General features: G+C 36.3%; 1 protein-coding gene across 6 annotated transcripts in view; it reads right to left on the bottom strand.

Moving 5' to 3' along the window:
- Positions 1 to 22,390, bottom strand: part of Scmh1 (sex comb on midleg homolog 1 (Drosophila)) — a 152,089-nt gene that overhangs the window by 81,413 nt on the left and 48,286 nt on the right. For all 6 annotated transcript variants that reach the window (XM_013507789.1, XM_013507788.1, XM_013507792.1 and 3 more), the window contains 2 exons: positions 12,901 to 12,989; positions 8,566 to 8,809 (listed from right to left, as the gene is read on the bottom strand). In XM_013507789.1, coding sequence (XP_013363243.1) covers positions 8,566 to 8,809; positions 12,901 to 12,989 — 333 coding nt within the window. The remainder of the gene's footprint in view (positions 1 to 8,565; positions 8,810 to 12,900; positions 12,990 to 22,390) is intronic.

Raw genomic sequence — 22,390 nt, forward strand, 5'->3', positions numbered from 1 at the left:
AATGTATTGTCTCACTAGTGTAAGAACCTGAAAGAGTGAATAAAAATTAGGAGGTATGACAGACATTGTGAAATGAAAGGAAAATGCTCAAAAGTAAAGAGCAACTGAGGTGAGGGAACAGAGAAAAGAAAGAACAGGAAATTACGTATGTATGTATATACAGGATAGCTAACATACTTGTACTACTGACTTCTATTGCTTTACTGAAAGGAACAGTTAATGATTACTTATTTGATCAATCTTGCATGTCTCTATTTGTTTTCCTGAGAAACCACTCTGAAGATATCAATATGTAATACAACAACCATTGTTAATTTCCTACCACTTTGTCTGTAACTCTGTATTGCTTGTATTGTTCTTATTATTTTCTAAATGGATGTCTGTTAATATGTTTTCCTTCTTTTATTTTTAAAATAAATTAAAAAAAGATAACTGAACGGGGGGCACAGGACAAGGTTCTTGTGTTCCTTAGGTACACATAATTAAAATTAGTGGGAGAATCCAGGTTCCCTGCTTCATAAAATAGTGCTAAGTCATCTCACTTTTCCATAGTTTTACTTGTGTACCATAAGCATGTCATCAAGAGAAGACCAGTACAGTAGTACTGGCTCACTGTACAAATGTCATCTTGAAAATGTATTTTTCCTGATAAAAACAGAATACCTCCAAGGCTGTCATGTAGTTCCATTTTTCTTGAAGATACCTGGGCATCTTAATTTAGATATAACTAATATATAGTAGGCATCTATTATGTGTTGCATGGTACTGTGCATTTGTACACCTAATTTTCATTTCAATCACTTAATCAGCCTGGTAGCTAGACTTTCTTTCTAACCTCTACTGAGCCCAGTCCTGCAAACATGGGCTTCTCTATAGCTGTTAGAGAATGGGTGAATAAAGGCTACAGTCACCAGATGTCATTAGATTACAAGGCCAAAGCTGGAATAAAGGCCAATGTGTGTGTGTATGTGTGTGTGTGTGTGTGTGTGTGTATGTGTGTGTGTATGGTGCTTGCACATACGTATGTGTGTATGTTTGTGTGAATGGAAGGAGGAAATGATATATTAAATAAAAGCAAGACTGAAGAGCATATATCTGAGAGGGTAAATGGGGAAAATTGCCAGTGGTTGTTCTCATTAAGGGCATGAAAGAATTTGCTTCACTTATTAACCAGCATGCCTGTACCACTTCTGGCATGGTTAGTGAACACTTTCTTAGGAGACAAGGGAGAGATCTTGGCCTCAGAAGCTTTCTATAGAGGCCATATCTTCCTGTTTGTGCTTTATAGAAAAATAAATTGGATAGAAAGGCAAGAGGGTGGTCCAGATGTAGAGGCATACAAGTGTTTAGAGACTGAGGTGGGTGCATGTGGGCCCTGGAGAAAAGTCTTAGTGCTCTTTGCCATTCTCAATTTTGGCCATGAGGTTTCCAAAATTTAAAAAACATAACATTAACAGAAATAGCTTTTAATCTATTAAAATTATAGCAGATCTGAGCAACCTTTTCATTTTTGTAACTAAGTTAATAATGTCTGAATAATAGTTTTTGATGAAGATAAATAGATATGGAATCAGAAAACCTATCTGACTCAACAAATATTACCAGGGGTTGGGGACGTAGCTCAGTGATAGAGTGCTTGCCTAGCATGTGCAAGGTCCTGAGCTCAAGTATAAAAATAAATAAAAATACTCCTGAAGAACTACTATGTGCCAAGTGCTGGGGATAACTATACTACCTAAAACCCCATGTCCTCATCAGTCAGAATTTAAAGACCCAGCTCCTTCAAATGAGCTCTAAGGGAAGTAGTGCTTTCTTTTCCAGCTTCACCTTTTTCTGCTTCTCTCCTTACACCTTATTCTTTTTTTTTTTTTTTTTTTTTTTGGCTTTTTTCTGGTACCGGGAATCAAACTCACAACCTTGCGCTTGCCAAGCAGGTGCTGTGCCACTGAGCTAAATTCCCAGCCCCTCTCCTTATACCTAATAATCTAACCACCTAAATATCTTTTTGGTTCTTGACAACACTTCTTTTTCAAATTTTAAAAATTTTGGGCTTCAACTCATGTTTCCACTACTAGCTAAAATTCTGTTGCCACCTCTCCATTCCGCAGATTTTAGCTTGGATGCTACTTCATCGGAAAGCGTTCCCTGCAGCCTTCAGTTCCCACATCTAGATTAAATGTTCTGCACTTGGCTCCTCCAAAGTCGTAATTCTCTACTGGTCTATACACTCATAAACCTAAAATTCTAAAGGCAGAGTCTCCTCAAATGATCTAATGGCTGGTACTTTGTCATGACTCTACAGTAAGAACTTAAGTGACCTACAAGTGGACCTTAGTTGTATCTTGTCTTGTCTTTACCCAAGTTTTCCCTTTGTAGTTTATGATTTACAACAACTGACTCTGTTTCTGTGCTAGATTACGGAATAGTTTGTTATGTAGTTTTATAACAAAAAGAGAAAATCTTTAAAGTATGGAAAACATTTTTTTCACAGATAAAAAGGAAGAAATATTCTGAAAGTTTGGTTTTAAAGTATCAAATTCTGGTGGTCTGAGCAACTGATTTGAAGGTAACAATATGCAATGGAATTACAATGGTGAAATCCTACCATACTACCTAGCAAAACTCTGTATTATCTCTAATGTTTTATTGAAGAATTATTTTCTTATTCTCTTTAATGGTTTGAGCAATCTTCCATTCTTACATCTGGTAATCTGAGCAATGTAATTGAGGATAACGATATGTAATTTAACAACCACTGTTAATTCGTATTATTTTGTCTTGAAACCCTGTATCACTTTAAATGTTCTTGCTTTGATTTTTTTTCTGTTTGTGATACTGGTATGCTGCTACTGTTCTGTTTTTTGTTTTGTTTCTCACTTACTACTCTCTTTAAAATAAAAAAATATCCACACCCACAAAAAATAAAATATCAAATTCAAGCTAGATCTGGTGACATACACCCATAATCGCATCACAGGATGAGGCAGGAAGATCACATTTTGACTCCAGCCTGGGCAACTTAGCCAGATCCTGTCTAAACGTAAGAAAAAGAGATGAGGACACAGCTGAGGGTGAAAGCCCTAGGTTCACACTCCAGTACCCTGCCCCCCCTCCAAAAAAAGTCAAATTCTTACTCTCCAGGACAAGGGTAATATTCTTGAACATTAGACACAGCACTGAGTCAGAGTTTGAAGTTTTCTTTCTGTGTAATGAAACCTGTCACAGGTGGAAAAAATAGATTGAGAGGGTAAAGGAAGTCATGACCATTTATTCTAACATATATGCTCAAGGGCAGCATATCTCTCTGCTGGACTCTCATATTTAACCACTTACCAGTCCAGTTATTTAAATATAAGATGACAAACAATTGCATATTTTCATTATTTTATAATGTAATAGAAAATATAAAAACAATTTTATCAAACTTATTCAATATAAGATTTGACTAATTGAAATGACACCTGCCTGAGTGACGCTCAGGAGAGTTAGCATGTAAACAACGGTACTGCCTGAGTAATGCTAGAGGTAAACTGTTAAGTGGTTAAATTAGCAGGTAGAGAGCAGAAAGACCAATTAATGCTATGTGAAGTCATTAGATATATATGTATAACCCAGAATAGCAATATCTTAATTTTTAATAAAAGTATAAATGCAAAGCACATTTTATCTTATGTTATCTTATTGTTGTAGAAGTGCATAGGAAGCTAAGCTACAACTTGAAACTGGCTTTCCCAGCCTAAAATTGCAGCAAGGGGATGATGACTGGGTTACTATGATGGCAGAAGGTCTGATTAGTATCATAGTCATGCCATGTGGACTGAATTCTTCTTCTTCTTCTTTCTTTCTTTTTGCCTTTTAATTTAAAACCTAAAGGGTACATCTATTTCAGTTTTAAGGGAAAAACTGGCTTACAAAAAGAAGAGCTTTCTTTATAACCAACTGTCCTGACTTAACTGGAAGCTTGGTAGCTGCTGCCCATCAGTTTAAGAGTGAAAAGAGGTACCATGGGGCTAGCAAAGGGAGAAAGGGAGAGGCTGGCAGCAGCTGGGACATAGGATTCTTCAGACTGACAGATCGATCAGGAATCAAGCAGGAGACAGTCATAGGAGTTGTTTGCTAGCTATTCCCACAATCATTCAACTACATGGTATTAAAGAAGTGGAAATACCTTCAAATACCCATTTAAGCCTCTCAAGTATGGAATAACTTACTCAAAGAAAAAACAAGTGTGTGACCCTGTTGAGATTAGAACATAGTTCAGTGTTCTGGTATTACATAATACTGCCTCTTTCCTATTTCTGACCACGATTTGGAATCCAAATCCAGGATCTTAAATGAAGCTTTGAAGAGAAGCCAGTGGAGAATGGAGAAAGTATGGGGGTGACATGAATGAAGACAATGCAGCTCAATGTATATTGGCCCTGACAGCTGGTTCCATGTCCAGCTGCAAGTCGATGGTTCCGTCCTCTAGACTAAGATATCACTGGAGGCAAGCCACGTATTTGCCTGCACTTCAGTTTTGTCATACATAAATGTATCTGAAATGAAACCAGGAAGTAACCAGGAAGATAAAATAAAACAATGTACGAAAGGTTATTAAATGAACATCGGTATTCTTTCCTACTTAGCACAATCAAAATGCTCTCATCTTACTCTAAATTTTTGAATATTTGCACACTAATGACCGACCAGAAGGTAGAAAGGACAGATGAGATACTATGATAGAGAGAGAACAGACTTACACACAGAGAACATCTTGTTTTGTGAAATGAATTGTGTAATTACATTCTTTCCACATTGTATCACTTGCTCCTTAGCCAGGGCACAGAGATGGCCAAATCTCTGCTATTATGGAAAGCTCCACTGTAGGCCCTATTAAAGTATGAGGTTGAGGAGTTACTGGAGAGAATGATGCTGGAATAATGACGGAAGGAGCTTGGTCCTTCAGGCCATCTTCCATTAAAATCTAATGTCTCCAGGGAGACACAGAAGCAAAGGAAACAGCAAACTTCTCCAGAAGCATCAACCACACAATGAGTCATACTTATCAGCATGGGGTGCAGTCAGAATGGAATGCATGCCCAACAATTCCTGGACACAGAAACTCTCAGAACTTCTGGCTCTGCAGAACTGCCTAACTGCTGCAGACTTCCCAGCAAAATAATAGAATTTTCTAGGGAAGAAAGTAAAAAAAATAAAAAAATAAAAAAATAAAAATAAAATAGCCATCTTACTGAATAAAGCCCAAAGCACCACACCAGAACTTAACACTATTTTAGCTTCAAGTAAACAAAAATATGACTCCACTACCAAGATGCCTCTGTTGTTGCTTCCCTTGCCCTCTGCAAGGCACTAAGAGGGATGGCAATGGATTTTTCACACTGATCTCAGGGCACATGTTTCTTGCAGCATACAGAGGAAAGGCACTTTTCTATACCAAGAAGTGTGTCTTATCATACTGCCCCTAGCTTCCTCCACCTCAGTGCTACTATCCTAATCCAAGCCACCCTCCTCTCCTTATCTACAACTACCACCATATGGCCCATTCTCCACAGAGCTGCCTAGATGATCTTTTAGGTAAAAGCTTTATTGACATATAATTCACATGCCACAAAATTCTCATTTAAAATTCAGAGTTTTTCATATTCTCAGAGTTGTGCAAATATCATTATTCACTTTTTGTTGTTGTTGGGTTTTTCTGGTACAGGGACTTGAACTCAAGACTTTGCGCTTGCCAGGCAGGAACTTGTGCCACTGAGCTAGATCCTCAGCCCTTGCATTGTGCAAATATCAACCCAATCTAATTTTAGAACATTTTCATTATCCCAAAGAGAAACCCCATGCCCACAGTAGCTACTTCCCATTTATTTTCCTGTCTAGTACCTGGGAACCACTAAGCTATTTATATCTATATACAATTTGCTAGTTCTGAACACTCCATATAAATGAAATCATATAATGCATGGTCTTTCTTTCACTTACCATAGTTTCATGGTATGTCTGTGCTATAGTACTATGAGTAATTCATTCTTTTTTATTGTTAAATAGTATTTTATTATACAGTTCTGCCATATTTTATTTATTCATTCATCAGCTGAGGAACATTCGGGTTGTTTCAACTTTTGGACTATTATGAAAAAGGCTGCCAAGAACATTCATGGTGTTTTTGTGTGGACATATGTTTTCTGTTTTCTTGGCTATATACATATGAATGGAACTGCTGGGTCACATTGTAACTACATTTAACATTTTGAGTAACTTTCAAACTATTTTTTAATGTGACTAAAGCATTTTACAACCTCAAAAACAATGTGCGAGGGTTCTGCTTTCTGCACACTCTCCACAATACTTGTTACTGTCCATATTTTGATTATAGCCATACCTATGGGTAGGAAGTACTACCCCACTGTGGTTTTAATTTACATTTTGCTAATGATTAATAATGCTGAGCATCTTTTCAAGTGCTTGTTGGACACTTGAATATACTCTACGGAGAAAAATCCAAATCTTTTGTCTATTTTTAAATTGGATTGTTTACTCTTTTAATGCTGAGTTATAAATTCCTTGTATAGTCTACATATAAGTTTAAGTGATTTTCAAAAAGCATATCCAGTCTTGTTACTCCATTCCTTACACTCTTGTAACAGCTCCCTAATAAATTTAGAATAAAGCTCTCAGTCTGGCTTACTTATACAGCCCTATATGATTTGGCCCTTGCCAGGTTCCACAGTGCCAAGTTGTACCACTTTCTCACTCAGGCTGAGCATTCTAGTTACAGTAGTTTGCTTTCTGCCCTTAAATCTACGAAGTGCATGTCTCATGTCTCAGCTCCACAGTATTAGCTGTCCCATCTACATACTTGAGATTCTCTTTTCTTGGATGATGGCTCCTTCTCATCATTCAGATTTCAATCCAAACTTTTCAGACAAATTTTTCTGAAAAAAATTCTACCCAAAGAAGTTCCCCCTCTACAAGAAACCTTTAGGGTATGATAGAAATGTTTATTATTTTGATTGTGTAATAGTTTCATGAATATATATTTATGCCAAAAATTTTCAAGTTGTGTATTTTAAATATATGCCATTTATTTTATGTCAATTATATGTCAATAAAGCTATTAAAGAAAAAATTTCCTTATAACCATACCTTCACTATCTATTTACTAAGTTTTGTTTCCTTAGGAAAAATTACCCATTTTTCTCTAGAAATTATCAATCCTAAATGCCTGTCTGCCTGCCATCCTTCCTTTCTTCCCTCCTTCCTTCCTCTCCCCTTCCCTCCGTTCCTTTCTTCCCTCCCACCCTCTCCTCCTTTCCCTTCTTTTCCTCCTCCTCCTCTCACCCCCCTCCTCTCCCTCTACCCTGCCTCATCCTTCCCGTCTCTTTGTACTAGGCATTGAACCTAGAGCCTTTCTTATGCCAAGCATACACTAAAACTAAACTACATCCCCAGCTCCTGAAATGATCTTACTTCTTGATTTAAACGTTTATTTTCTGTCTCACCCCACTAGAATAGAAGTGCAATGGGGTCAGGAACAATGTTCTTTGTCACGGTTACATCCTCAGTTTGGCTTGCAGTTAGGTGTTCAATAAATATTTGGTTAATTGAATGAATGAATTCAAGAGACATTTAGAAAAGAAACTCAGACAAGAGGGGTGACTTTCCCTTCCCTCAAATTTGGTAGTACTTTTTGGGCTGAAGAGGATGAGATTATTATTATTATTTTCCTAAGAGCAGTTATCTCAAACTCCATCCTGGATGATCTTCATTATCACCCTTAAAAATATTTTTTAAGTCACTTAGTCAAAGGCATTATTGTAGTATTTTATATATACTTTCCTATTGGTTGTGGTTAATTTACAATAGTATTATAATAATGATAATGTAGTGCAGTATACTATAATAATATAGTACATTACATAATCATAATGAATATAGCATATAACTAATAATAGCATCAGTAATATAATAAAAATTGTTTTAGTACTTGTTATTTGAGAGATGTAAGCATTTTGTCTATGTAACTCATTCATTCCTTATAATAACTTTATGACATATGTATTCTTTTACAGATGTGGAATTAGAGATCTAATGAGGTAAATTAATTCCTTGAAGCCGCACAGGTGAAAAATGTAGTTCAGGTGGTTCTCAAACCTACAATGGTCTTACCTCAAAGCCCAATGAATTTTATCCAGGTGCAGTCTTCTCAATTGTACTTACAGTGTCACGATAGTTCATTACAAGACTTGCAAGGCCTGAGGAAGATGTTTACTTGAGATGACAGTATCCAAACTTTGAAATGGGTTGGGGCAAAATTAAGACAGGTGAGAAGCTAGTTGCCTGAGAATAAATCAGGATATTTTGACAAGCAATTTGTACTTTCTCCTAAATTCCATGTCTGGCTTCATTTGACATTTAATTCTTGACTGTTAAAGCTTTGGTTCTACCTAAATTGCTGGCCCTCGCTCCTCCTCTGCCTATTAGTGAAGTGTGTGGGTGGAAGAAAGGCTGACCACTGACAGACCTGGGTGATCTCCCTCATTACCTCAACAGATGGGCCTTTACCTTTGGTGCCAGGTGGCTGTAGGTTGTCTCCAGTCAAGGAACACCAGCCCACAGGAAAGATGTCCCGGGAGTCAAAGCGGCACCAGTAGTCAAAGGCTCCTCGCCACCCATCAAAAGTGACAAGCACCTCTGAGCCCCGAACCTCCCCAATAGTGGCTGGGCAAATAAAATGAGGGTTCTTTCTGTCCACCGCTTCCAGCTTCATTCCCATTTTGAAGAAGTTGTGGGAAGGTGATGGTGGCTCCTAGATGAAAAACAGATACACAGACCTAGACACAACAAAGAGGCTGAGCATGCCAACAGACTGTGTGCCAAACATTTGGATGATCAGACAGTGATTCCTAAGCATGATTTTTATTGGAGAATTAGTCTTCCTTTTAAATGGATTTCAAAATATATCAAAGTATTACTTTATTAACCCTAACATTTTGACATCTATGTGTCAGTTATTTTTTAAATAAAAGGTTACAGATAAAGTTGAACCTCTCTTTGTATCTTCCTCATCCCATTTCCTTCCACCTATCACAGAGGCAATGATTATCCATCCTTGTTTTTATACTTTATTATTACACATGTACATATCCACTTGCATGTTTTAAAATTATATATATATAATTATTTATATTATATTTATTTATTAAATTACTGATTTTTAATTTCAGTGATTTGAAATTTCTAGATGTTTCATTTCCATGTGTTTAATTTAGTCTTTGTTCTAACCTAACTGCTTTAAAAAGTGCTTTGTATAATCATTCTACAAGTTGCTATATTTGTTGAACATGGATGACTGTGCCTTCAGGCGGCTTGAATTACTGGTGGTAGAAGTGGTACAGTCATGTGTGGGACAGACATATACATACTACTGGTAGTTCAAGCTGCCCAGCAGCGAGGCACATGAATTATGACCCCTACATGAATGTATTAAATTGGGTAGGGTAGTGCAAATCTGTAATTTCAGCATTTTGGGAAGCTGATTCAGGAGGACTGAAAATTTGAGCTGGGCCACAGTAAAGCAACAGCACCCCCAGTCAAAACAATAACAACAAACTTCATCTTTATTTTTAGTCCTAAATAATACAAGAATGTCAAAATTTTTAACTACTCCTAGGTTACACAGGTATAGATAATTTAGTTCTACACTGTTATACTACTAATTAATCACTTTTGTAATTGTAATTGCTTGCTTGTTTGCTTGCTTCCTTTCTTTTGAGACAGTCTTGTTATGTAGTTCAGGCTAGCTCTGAACTCACTATGTAGCCTAGGTCAGGGTTCAACTTGCGGTGATTCTCCAGCCTCAGCCTCCTAAATGCTAGGACCAGTATTGCATGTCTATATCTGTTTTCATGAGAAGCCACTTTGAAGATATCAATATGTAATACAACCACCATTGTTAATTCCCTACCACTTTGTTTGTAACTCTGTATTGTCTGTATTGTGCTTGTGATATGTTGTAAAATGTTGTATGTCTGTTAATGTTTCCCTCCTTTTATCCTTAAAATAAAAAAAAAAAATAAATGCTAGGATTACAGATGTATGGCATCATGCCCAGCTTACACTGTATAGTTTATGCACATGTTAAACTGATTTCCCTACCATTATACCACTAGTTTTAGATATATAGAATAAAAAGCATAATATAATAGAACTGTTATTTAGATTTAAAAATTACTAATCATATGCTATTTTTTTAACACTTCAACCTATTCCCTATTCTCTTTAACTTTTAAAATATGGAATATTTAATGAATTTATATGTTATCTTTGCAAGGTACCATGCTAATCTTTGTATTGTTCCAATTTTAGAATATGTGCTGCTGAAGCAAGCATGCATCATTATTTATTGAATCTCATTCTTACTTTAAGGCTCAATTACCTCCTTACTAAAATCTATTCTTCATTTGCTCAATCAGTGCATATGTTAGTGTCCACTTATACTCCATTAACATATTTGATAAGACTGATTTTTACTTTCATTCTGAAGTAATAGTATAACTACAGAATTCTAGGTAGATGACTATTTTTATCAGTATTTTAAAATATTATTCTATTATATTCTTGCTTGTACTGCTGCTGTCAAGAAATATGCTGTCAGCTAACTGCAATCTCTTGAAAGATACTATTTAATTACTTTCCGGATCTCTTTCAACTTTAGTTTCCTACAGATTTAAGATGATATTTTAAGGCATGTATTTGTTTTTATTGCTTTGGAAAACTCAGGTTTTTAAAAAATTAATTTTATTGATACATTTTTGACATGCATAATGATCACATTCATCATAAAGAATTTGTACCCATATATAATATATCTTAATTATTTTTTCCTCCATTCCTCCCTTTTCTACAATTCTTATTTTCCTCTCCATTTACAAAACTTTGAAAACTAGGTCTTTATCTTTTCAAATATTGTCTCTTTTTTATTCTAATTAATGTTTTTTAAAATTTAATATTCAACATCTATTGGGCCTTGTAATAGTTCCCTCTAATAGTTTCAACTATTTATTTCTGTACTGCAATTTGGTGAAATCCTTTACCTATGTCTTTCACTTAATTCATCAGGTATGAATGTTTAAATTACTGATTTTTAATTTCAGTGATTTGAAATTTCTAGATGTTTCATTTCCATGTGTTTAATTTAGTCTTTGTTCTAATCTGACTGCTACAAAAAGTGCTTTTTACTTTTCTCATTTTTATTCCTTTAGTCATTTTCAAATACTTAATTCAGAATCTCTAGCTGATATTTCCATTACCAGAAAGTCCTTGGGAATTGTATTGCTGTTTGTTGTATCTAGTCACTCCTCAGTAAGGCAGATATGTTTTGAAAGTTTCTGAGGACTTTCTGATTTGAAACTAAGTGCTCATCTTCAGAGGCACTTCATTTTGGGGATTTCTGTGACATTAAACCCTCTAGAGAGATTCTGGGTTTACTTCTTCTATCAGGTACTCAGAGATATCACCATCCATACAAGTTTGGAGTTCATAAGAAAACATGAGGAGTATATATGAACCCTGGGGTACAAAGAGGTAGTTGTTTAATCAAAAGAGGTGATTCCATTGCTACCCCTGCCCAGCGCCCAGCAGAGACTCTTCCTCATTAATGTAATCATCTTTTCATTAAAGGGTGTATATCTGAGGGGTCTGATTTCATTTTAAATGTGGCACTTTAAGGTTCATTTGCTTGCCTTGCATGGGCTCAAGGCCTCATCTTGTGTCTTACTATGGATGTAAAAAGACAAGATTCTTGGCATAAAATGACTGACAAAGCCCCTTAAGGCAGCTACAGGTTCAACACACACATCTGACACTTGCTTTTCTTATGTTTGGTCTGTGAAGAATTTCATTACTTCTTAGTAAGTTCAGCAAAGAACTGTAAAGAATATTTGTTGAGGTTCCCCCCTCCCAGAACTCTGGAGTATTTTATAGAGAAAGTTTTCAAGTTGTCCTGGACATTGTTTTGGGAACCAGAATGTTTTCAGGGTTTAGATTTAACTAGCAGCCCAGGCAAATCTAATTTAGTTTTTTAAAAATTAATTTAGTTTATTAGTACATTTTAGGTATACAGAACGATCACATGAATCATAGGGAATTTAACCTGCACATGATACATCTTGATTCTTTTCCCCCCTTCCTCTACCTTCCCTTTGGTCTTTTTAAAAAAATCCATCTTATTTACAGTAATTCTCACCCCATTAGAGAATTCAGTATGTCCCACTTTAATTTAGGCTACCTCTCCCTTTGAGCAACAAGGAAGAACAAACACAACTTTGAGATATCTGTTCTACCAATTACTAACTATGTCCTCTTGAGTAAGTTCCTTCCTCAAAAGTACGTCAACTTAACTATTAAATGGAACTAATAGTTCTGTCCATAAAGTTAGCTGGGGTATTAAATGAGATAGTACATATAAAGTCCCAAATATTTTGTTGGCACTCAAAAAATAATTTCCTCTCTTTTTCTCTAACATACATTTCTACAGAAGTCTCTAAGAATTGTGCGTTTTGGTTTGCATTATATTTTATAGTTCCTCTAATAAACATTTTAACTTAACAACCTATGAGGTAAAATAGAATTCCACCTGTAGGTAAGGTGAAGAACAGATCTTATTAGATTAGTTGATTATTAACAAATGGGACCCAAAACCCAAAACTCCTATCTTATTACAGCCTAATACATTTTTCCAACAATAACTGCTGCTTCATATGTACTAAAAATCCTATTGAATAAATTTCTGAGAAGGCATCTTCAAGCCATAAATACAGATACCAGTGACTCAGTAATTAAAAGGAGGTACTTGAACTTAAGCAGCGTGGAGTTGGTGATATCTGAGGAACAGTGTACCTTATGGAAAATCCTGATGGGAGCCATCTCTGCTCCATTTAGTGTCTTCAAAAGGAACATAGGCCAGGAGGAGGCATTCAGCCGAAATCCTGCAGCAAACATAACAGAGAATAGATTTTTAAAAATGTTTTAGAAGAGCATGGTTCTGTCAAATTTTCTCTTTGGAATTCTGATATCCCAGCTACAACCTATGCTGTAATAGTTATAGAATCACAGGCTGCTAGGAAAGGATTTAAAAGCTAAATAAAAGAAACACCTCATTACACAAATGAAAAGGAGGCACATTGTGGGGAATGTAATTTTTCCAGGGCAATGCTATAAGTATTGAGACAAGTTCCCAAACCAAGTTTCCTGACTCCAGGATAAATATTATTGATATATATTATAATGCCTAGAATAGTTTTCTTTCTAATACAAATACTTAGAAATGATCTGGAGGTAGAGTTGAAAAGGTGCCTTAATTAATAGTCTCTTAAGAAGAAATTGAACATATCAACTCATAAGCTTAGTTTACAGGGGCTGGGGATTTAGCTCAGCGGCAAAAGCGCCTGCCTGGCAAGCGCAAGGTCGTGAGTTCGGTTCCCGGTACCGGAGAAAAACCAAAAAAAAAAAAAAAAAGAAAAATAAGCTTAGTTTACAATTAAATAACCTTGGTTTATCTCAATATAAACTAATTCACCATTTTTCTGTCTCTTTCTCAGTCACATGTGCTTACACACATCGAGTACAAAAGACGTTTTGATATTCCTTACTTACTTAAACAACTAAGGATTAGGGAATGATGACTGCCTCATCCTATACCAAAACCTTCATTTTCTGAAAGAGTAACAAGAAGCCTGGAGAAGTTACTTGTCCACTGTCATCCACAAAACAAAATCAGTAAGAGTATACTATTTAATGAATGAATTATAAAACTAAACTAAGATCACTATTCTAACTAGGTCTTTCAATTCCATCTCCAGGAATTTCTTTCAATTTGGCTTTAATTCTCCATTCTAAGATACTAAAATATAATGCTTTTTGATAGTCTCCCACCTCACTCAGCCTTCTCATTCCATTCAAAATAACAGGTAAGGTGCACCAAAGCTTCAGAGTTGGAAATAATAGTTCTTGCTATTCTTAAATAGTTTACTGTATGCTAGGCCTTATTCCAATCACTTTCCATTACTCTCTAATTTAAGCCTTAAGATACCCCTGGGAGATATGTTATTTTTATTTTATAAAGGAATAACAGGCAAAAGTTAATTAAGATTTCAAGATATACATATGACAGAGATAGGATTGAAACCCAAGAAATCCAAATCCTGAGCCCATATTCTTATCTTCTTCGACTGTCAACATACAGGTAAAATGAAAAATAAAAAATCAGATTTTGGGATTAGGAGTTAATAACTATAGTTAGAGTCAGGGAGAGAAGATGAGAGAAAATGAAGTAGGACTGATCAGAGTTACACCTCGACACGACTTAAACCACCCACCCCCTTTTTGTCTCAAAGCTGGTGAGGCTAAGCAAACCATTCCAAATTCAAGAGAGATCATAGGATAGCTCATCCACATCAACAATTGCAAAAGCAAGGTTAACATTTAATCTAAAATAAATACTGTACTTAGAAATAATCTAGACAATAAAGTTAAAAAGGGAACTAATGGTCTCTTAAGAAACTAAGATGTCAACTGATATGCCTAATGTATAAGCAAATCACTTTGGTTTATCTCAATATAAATACATTCTTTTACTTTTCTTTCTTTTTCCTTATAAAAACAGAAAACACTACCTTAATTCTACATGATTTGGTGGGGAGGTCAGTCAAATGGTCCCACCTACCTAGCTGGGGGCGGGCAGATAATGTTATTTAGGGGCATCAGATTGTCCAAGACCAGTGATGATGAACCTCTTAGAGCTTTCAACGATAACAAACATCTGGCTGCCGCACATGTGCCATCAGTTCGCCACCACTGCCCTAGACCAAGATTGTATATATTTGTGCCTCAAGTTAGGCCAATTATCGTCTAACCTCATATGTATAATGGAGAAGGGAGCATTTTTCTGACTTCATGGCTGTACGCATGTGTGCAGGTTTGACACTTCCACAAGAAGAACATACCAGAGGTCAAAGTAGGGGCAGGAATGGAGAGAAATGCTAGTTTAAAACTCTCTGTTCAGACACATTCAAAACCAGGCAGCTCCTTGGGCTGCTTGGTGAGAATTTCTGCCTTTTTCCTTTTCCTCTGTCTCTACTGCTTTGAGTTAAGTTTTTGATCACTACTCTTCCTTAGACCATGGTTTAAAAACAATACCCTCAAGACATTCAGGAGTGGGGTGTGTGTGTGTGTGTGTGTGTGTGAGAGAGAGAGAGAGAGACAGAGAGAGAGAAAGAGAGAGAGAAGGAGAAAGAGAGAAAGAGAGAAAAAGAGAAAGAGAAAGAGAGAGAAAGAGAGAAAGAGAGACAGAGAGAGACACAGAGAGAGAGAGACAGAGAGAGACACAGAGAGAAACAATTCTCCTTAGATGACAGAGGGCTGAAGCAAGCCAAACCTACAACAGATTTTCCATGAAGGGTTTAGTACACTATGGATAAGGTACAGAAATGCAGAACTGTTCCATAATAGTGCTCCCTACACTTGGTGAAAGAGAGAGCAAGGAGGCACAACTGCACAATTAGAAGATTCAGACTTTATGCCCTTAGGTCCTAATGACTGGAGTGCCCAGCCATGTAGTTTCCAATTCCATGTTAAGGAATGGATTTCTGAGGGTCTTCTATCTGACCTGGAACTTGAGGAGCTAAAAAATCCTCTTAGCTCTGGGAATCTTTATAATAGTATTATCGTAATAGCTAATATGTATTAAATGCATACCATTTATAAACATTTTACATGATATATCTTAGTCAATATTTGAAGTAACACAAGGCATGCACATTTATTCCCAGTTTACTAATGAAACAGAAACAGAGAATAGCTTATCCAAAGTCACACTAGTAAGTAATACAAACAGATTTCAACATATGATGGACTTACCCCAGACTTCCCAGTTCTTTACTATGTGTCACTATCTTCTAGCAAGCTTCTTCAAGAGCAGAAGGGCAAAGTACAAATGTTACCAAGGAAATGCTAAGGTGCCTTATTCCCCAACCCTCAAAGTGATGTGGAACCCTGTCTATCCAAATTCAGAAGTACCTGACACTGTTTCAGTATTCTTAAGAGTCACATACAGCACAGAATTAACATTGGAAGAGACTTCACGGACAACTAATCCAAAGACTTTACACTGCAGATGACAAAACTAAAGTTCAAAGAGGTTAAGAAATTTGTGGTCACCCATCTTACTCTTACAGAGTTTGGGATGGAACTCTAAGACTTCCTCTCTGTTTTCCTGTACTACACTATGCTGTCACCCAAAGTCAACATTTATTATGCACATATTATGTGCCAGGCTCCACTGAGATAACTTAGAGTTAACTCATTTAACCACTACTACAACTCTGAATTGGACACTAGAAAAGTAGCACTGTTTCTGGAGCCAGACTGCTTGGACACAAAGGCAGCTCTGCCTTTTCCCAGGTACTGTTTTTTTTTTTTTGTGTGTGTGAGTGTGTGTACTAGGTATCAAACTCAGGATCTTGCGCTTGCCAGGGAGGCACTGTGCCACTGAGCTATATTCCCAGAAGTGTGTAACTTTTGACAAACTATAAAACCTCTCTTTTGCTTCAGTTTCCTCAACAATAAAGTTGAGATAAAAAAATAGAAATTGCCTCAGAAGGTTCCTCTAATGATCAAGTTAATATACAAGGACATAAAATGATTCCTACCATATAGTGGTATTAAGTGTTGGTTATTATTATAGATAAAAAGATAAACAATTAGAGAAATTAAATATTCAAAGTTAGTAAGCTAGTAACAACACTAGAATTTGAACCCAAATCCTGTTTCCAGAGACTTCACAGCTTCTCATCACTTTAACATCTTCAGTAACTTCAATAGTACTGCATACCAAATCTTGGTAAGAAAATTGGGGTCATAAAGTTGTAGGAGAAAAGCAAAGGGAAATAAAAACCACTGAAGGCTCTTCAAGTAAAACAATGGCCTGGAGTTGCCTGCAAGGAAAAGGACTCCTAATCTCCAAACACGGGAGGTGCTCAGTACTCAGTCACTGGCTCTCTATTCTTAGTCCCCATTCTTTCCCATCAAACCATCACTGCCAGTTAGTGTCTGTAGCCCAAACTTCTTCCCTGAGTTTCATGCTCATGTATCCAACCGATTCTACAATGTTCCTTGAATATATGCAAAAAGGAGCTCAAAGTCTAACATATAACTTTGATTTTACTATTTCCTCCAATATGTTCTTTCCTCCAATCATTCTCTCATTTAATGGTACCATTTATTAAACTCCAGGGCTTAGATCAAAAAGCTTTTGGGTCCCCTAGATTACTGCCTTCCAATAACTTGCAGATCCAATTAATAAGCAAGTCTTAACGGCTTCTGGACTTAGTAAATCCTAAAGTGGACCATGTATCACCATCTCCACTGCTACATCACTCTAAGCCACAGTCAAACTATTAGCCATCTCACTGCACTCCTTCTTTCTGGCTGGGCCTCTTTACAATCTGGTCTCCACACAGAAGTCACTTATATTTATGTCTTTAAAAATATAAATCAGATCTGATTGCTCTGATGCTTACATCATACAACTCAAAATAAATCTAAACTTATTTCCATTTCGTCTCTGTTCCTCAAACACACTAAACTATTTCCCTCTCCATCAGACAGCCTTTCCTCAAATCTTTGTTTAGTTCTTTGCTTAAACATCATTTCCTCAGAGAGGCATACTTAGATTACCTAAAGTAGTCTTTTAAATCTATCCTGCTCCCTTTATTCCTACCCCACTTAGTGTCTGAGTATATTAATGTGTATATCTTCTTCAACTTGAATACTACACCCATAGGAGTTTTAAATGAAGGAAAATAATTTATACTTATTAAGTGGGTACCAGAAATTAATGGATGCTTTATGATGTTACTCCACTTAATCCTCAAAAGGTCATGTGCAATGGAGTTTATTAATGATCTTGCATGTGAGGCAATGAAACTCAAGGTTTAAGGACAAGGTAAAGCAATTTATTACAGCCAAACAACTGAAGTAGTCACTGGTTAGGCTTACATTACAAAGTCAGATCTCTTTTTAATTCAAAGCAGTGTGTAAGTGCTCTGTGCTTACTCACCTATGATTTAGTTTGAAAATCTTCATAAATACGCAGTTCTAAAGAGCTTCTGTGTAAACTAGGGCCCTGACAAAGTTCTGGATTTAAAAATAGAACAGCAAGCCGGAAGTGGTGACGCACGCCTGTAACCCCAGCACTGGGGAAGGTGAGGCAGGAGAGGATTCCTGTGAGTCTGAGGCCAGTGTGGGCAACAAAAGCAAGTTCCAGGCCAGCCTGCACTATATAGTGAGGCCCTGTCTCACCCAAAAAAAAAAAAAAAGGTAGACCAGCAGGTCTGTAATTTAATCATGGTTTCCACCCTCTAGTGGCACGTAACAGAATAGCATTCACTTTAGGCACCATACATGGCTCCAACTCAACTCTTCTACTATCCTATGTATGATTCCAAGCTTTGTGGAGTTAGTAGACTCAGTCAACATGTTTCCATGACATTCCCAACTCATTAGGTACCTACCCCCTGAGGAGCCTTACATGTAAATACACATACAGAAGTATGGCACTCACTCACTGGACAACACTGGACAATTTACCTCCCTTTCCCTGTTCTTGTATTTGTCAGCTGAAGACAATGAGCTAACACAGTGTTTTCAGCCTGCTTTGGTAGACTCTTAAAACTTCACCCAAGACAAGAGGAAGGAGGATGAGAACTAGAAAAGCAGTTCTGAGGAAGAGAATATTTATCTGCTGGTATTTGGGAAGGACTGCCAGGCCTCCTTTCAGTCCTGGCAAGACTCTATCACCACTTCTCTATGACCCCTCAAACACAGGTTTATTCAGACTAATTAAAGGATGGGAGTTGTGCCTAATCAAAGGTACAGATAGTTCTGTCGTTGCCCAATACCAAGAGCCTAGTTACATAGAAGAGATTTCAGTGAATATTTTTAAAAATTACTTTTATAAAATAAACATTGAAGCCACTGTGGTCAAAGTCTTTTCTCTTTGAAAGTTTGTTTTGTGTTTTACTGTACAAATTTCAGTAAAATTCAGATTAGACACGTATCTTTCATGACTCATCTTTCTACTGATCTTGGAGGCTACTTAGTAAGTAAAGATTGACCAGTGACAGGAACATACAAAGAGTTTTTTCAAGTCAGTGTACCATATATATTTCAGAGCATGTGACCAATTTTTCTCAGTATAAGCAGTCTATTTTGGGATCCTAACACACCTGAGTAGATCACTAGAAGCTAGTTTTTGCTGTAGGCAAACCTGGATGCTGAAATCTCCTGGAGAATCTTACAGAATACACATTAGTTTCACTCTCATTAGTTTCACTCTGTTTCTTTTTTACAATAATGAAAAAATACATCTATATACAATCTTATTCACATTATACGTGTGTATTACATACAAACACATTTTCCCTTCTCTTTCTCATAAGGTAGTATAGTATATATACTTTTTCTGTAACTTGCTTTTCTCATATTAACAAACTAGGTTGGAAATCACTGTGTGTTAGTTTACAGAGATATTCATTCTAGTTTGTGGTTGAATGATACTTCACTGTATAAATGTACTATATTACATTCAATAAATCTCTTAATAATGTTGCAAAAAAAATAGCCATTTTGCTTCAGTTTTGCAGAAGTATAGCTTCATAATCCAATTCATAGAAGTGAGATTGTTGTGTCAAATGATAAAATGCATATATAATGCTTCTCAGATGCTACAAAGTTGTATGACCCCTACCTCCAACAAGGATTGTACTATACTATGTCCCCGCAATGAATATTTGTTTCTCCAAAACCTGATTGGGTCCTTAAACATTTGATGGCTCCTTTTGTACTATGGTCTTGCCAACATTTATTATTACTTGATTGCTTCATGACTGCCATTCTTTCCTGGAGTAACATAAATTTTCAGTGTTGCATTTCTCTAATGGCCAATGATGCTGAGCATTTTTTGTGTATTTATGGGCCTTGTGCATTTATGAGCATTTTTTGTGTATTTATGGGCCTTTTGTACCTCTTTCTCTTCTTAAGAAGTATCTATACATTTCAGTTGCCAATTTTTAAATTAGGTCTTTTATTTTGGAGGGGGTCTAATTTTTTGAGTTCTTTATATATTGCAAATACTAGTCTTCTGTCCAAGGTGTAGTTGGCAAATTTTTTTTTCATCCTGTAGGTTGTCTCTTCACTCTATTGGCTAGTTGCTTTGTTATGTAGCTTTTTGATTTGATTATATTCCCTTTGGTTGACTTTGTATTATTTCTTGAGCAACTGGAATTTCGTTCAGAAAGTCCTATAACTATAACTTTCATTCAGAAAGGCCTATGCCTATAACCTCAAGAGTTTTACTTATTTTACCTTCCAGCAGGTTATTTCTGTTTTAAAGTTAAGAACTTTGATCCATTTGATTTTAGTTTAGTACATGGTGAAGGATAGGGGTCTAGCTTCAGTCTTCTGCAGGTGGGTAGTCAGTTTTCCCAGCGCTATTTGCTAAAAAGGCTTTCTTTCTTCTAGTGTATGTTATTGGCCTGTTTGTCAAAGACCAGGTGGCTAAATGTGTCTGTGGTTGTTTCTGCATCCTCTGTTCTCTCCATTGATTCACATGTCTGTTTTTGTGCCAGTATCATATTGTTTCTATCACGTAGCTTTGCAATATAACTTGAACTTTGGGACTGTGATGCTTCCTGCCTTGTTCTTAGTACCGAGGATTTCTTTTGCTGCTATTCTGGGCCTCTTCTGGTTCCATGTAAATTTTAGAATTGTTTTCTCCAGTTCTGTGAGCGATACTATTGATCTTTTGATTGGGATTACATTAAATCTGATTATCAGTTTTGGGAATATGGCCATTTTGACAACATTGGTTCTATTTTTCTAGGAACAGGGACCTATCTTTCCATTTTCTAATATCCTCTCCAATCTCCTTTTTTAGAGTTCTATAGTTTTTATTGTAGAGACCTTTCACTTCCTTGATTAGGTTAATTCCTAGGTATTTAATTTTTCTTGATGCTACTAAGAATGGCATTATTTTCCTAATTTCTTTCTCAACGAGTTCATTATTGATGTACAGAAATGCTATTGATTTTTGAATTGATTTTATATCTTGCTACATTTCTGAGTTTGGTTATTACTTGTAGAAGTCTTTTGGTGAGCTTTTTCTGGAGGGTCTTCTATGTAAAGGATCATGTCATTTGAAAATAATGATATTCTGATTTATTCTTTTCCTATACCTATTCCTTTTATTTCTTCATTTTGCCTAATTGCTCTGGCTAATGTTTAGAGAACTACAGAGAACAGAAGTGGTGATGGTGGACATCCTTGTCTCATTCCTGATTTTATTGTCTTTGTGCTTAGAATTGAACCCAGGGCCTTGTGCTTGGTCGGGCAGGCAATGTACTGCTGAGCTATATCTCCAGCCCTTGTTCTTGATTTTAGAAGGAAAGATTTCAGCTTCTCTACATTTAATATGATGTGGTTTTTGTTTTGTCATAAATGGCTATTATCAGATTGAGGTAAGATCCATTTATACCTATTTTATTTAGGGATTTTATCAGGCTTCATTAAAAGTTTTTTCTGCATCTACTGATATGCTAGTGATTTTTGTCCTTGCTTCTGTTTATGTGGTGTTATATATATTGATTTGCATATGTTGAATCATCGTTGCATCCAAGGGATGAAATATATTTGGTCATGAAGTATTATCTTTTTGATGATCTGTTGCATTCTTTTTGCCAATATTTTATTGAGGATTTTTGTGTCTATGATCATTAAAGAGCCTGGCCTGTAGTTTTCTTTTTGTTAGTTGGATCCTTATCTGGCTTCCCGGAATGAGTTTGGAAGCATTTTTTTCCTTTCAATTCCATTAAAGAGTTTGAGGAGCACTGGTGTTATAACCTCTCTGACAAAGATCAAATATGTATTAAGAATTTGTAGTTAATTTACATGTGATAAACCAGGTATGGTGGTGCAATCTTATAATCCCAGCACTTGGAAGGCTGAGGCAGGAGGATCACCAGGAGTTCAGGGCCAACCTGGGCTACATAGTGAATTCAAGGCCAGACTGAACTGCATAGTGAGACCCTAGGGTGTGCTTTCAAATGATACATATTCCCTATCCTCAGTCTAGCCCAGCTTCCTGAGGGGACCATGGCCTAAAATCCATAACCCATTCCTCTCTCTCTATAGCTCATTAAGACCCACTTCAACCATGATTGATTAGATGGGATGAATCTGTTAGGTATTTTGAGGTCAAGAAAAAAAAGTGACTCTAATTTGGAAGAGAAAAATCTAGTGGGGTTAGTAGTTTAAGCAAAGTAACAGATTCAAA

The sequence above is a fragment of the Chinchilla lanigera genome, unplaced genomic scaffold, assembly GCF_000276665.1.
Source record: "Chinchilla lanigera isolate Chin_1 unplaced genomic scaffold, ChiLan1.0 scaffold00136, whole genome shotgun sequence".
Lineage (NCBI taxonomy): Eukaryota > Metazoa > Chordata > Mammalia > Rodentia > Chinchillidae > Chinchilla > Chinchilla lanigera.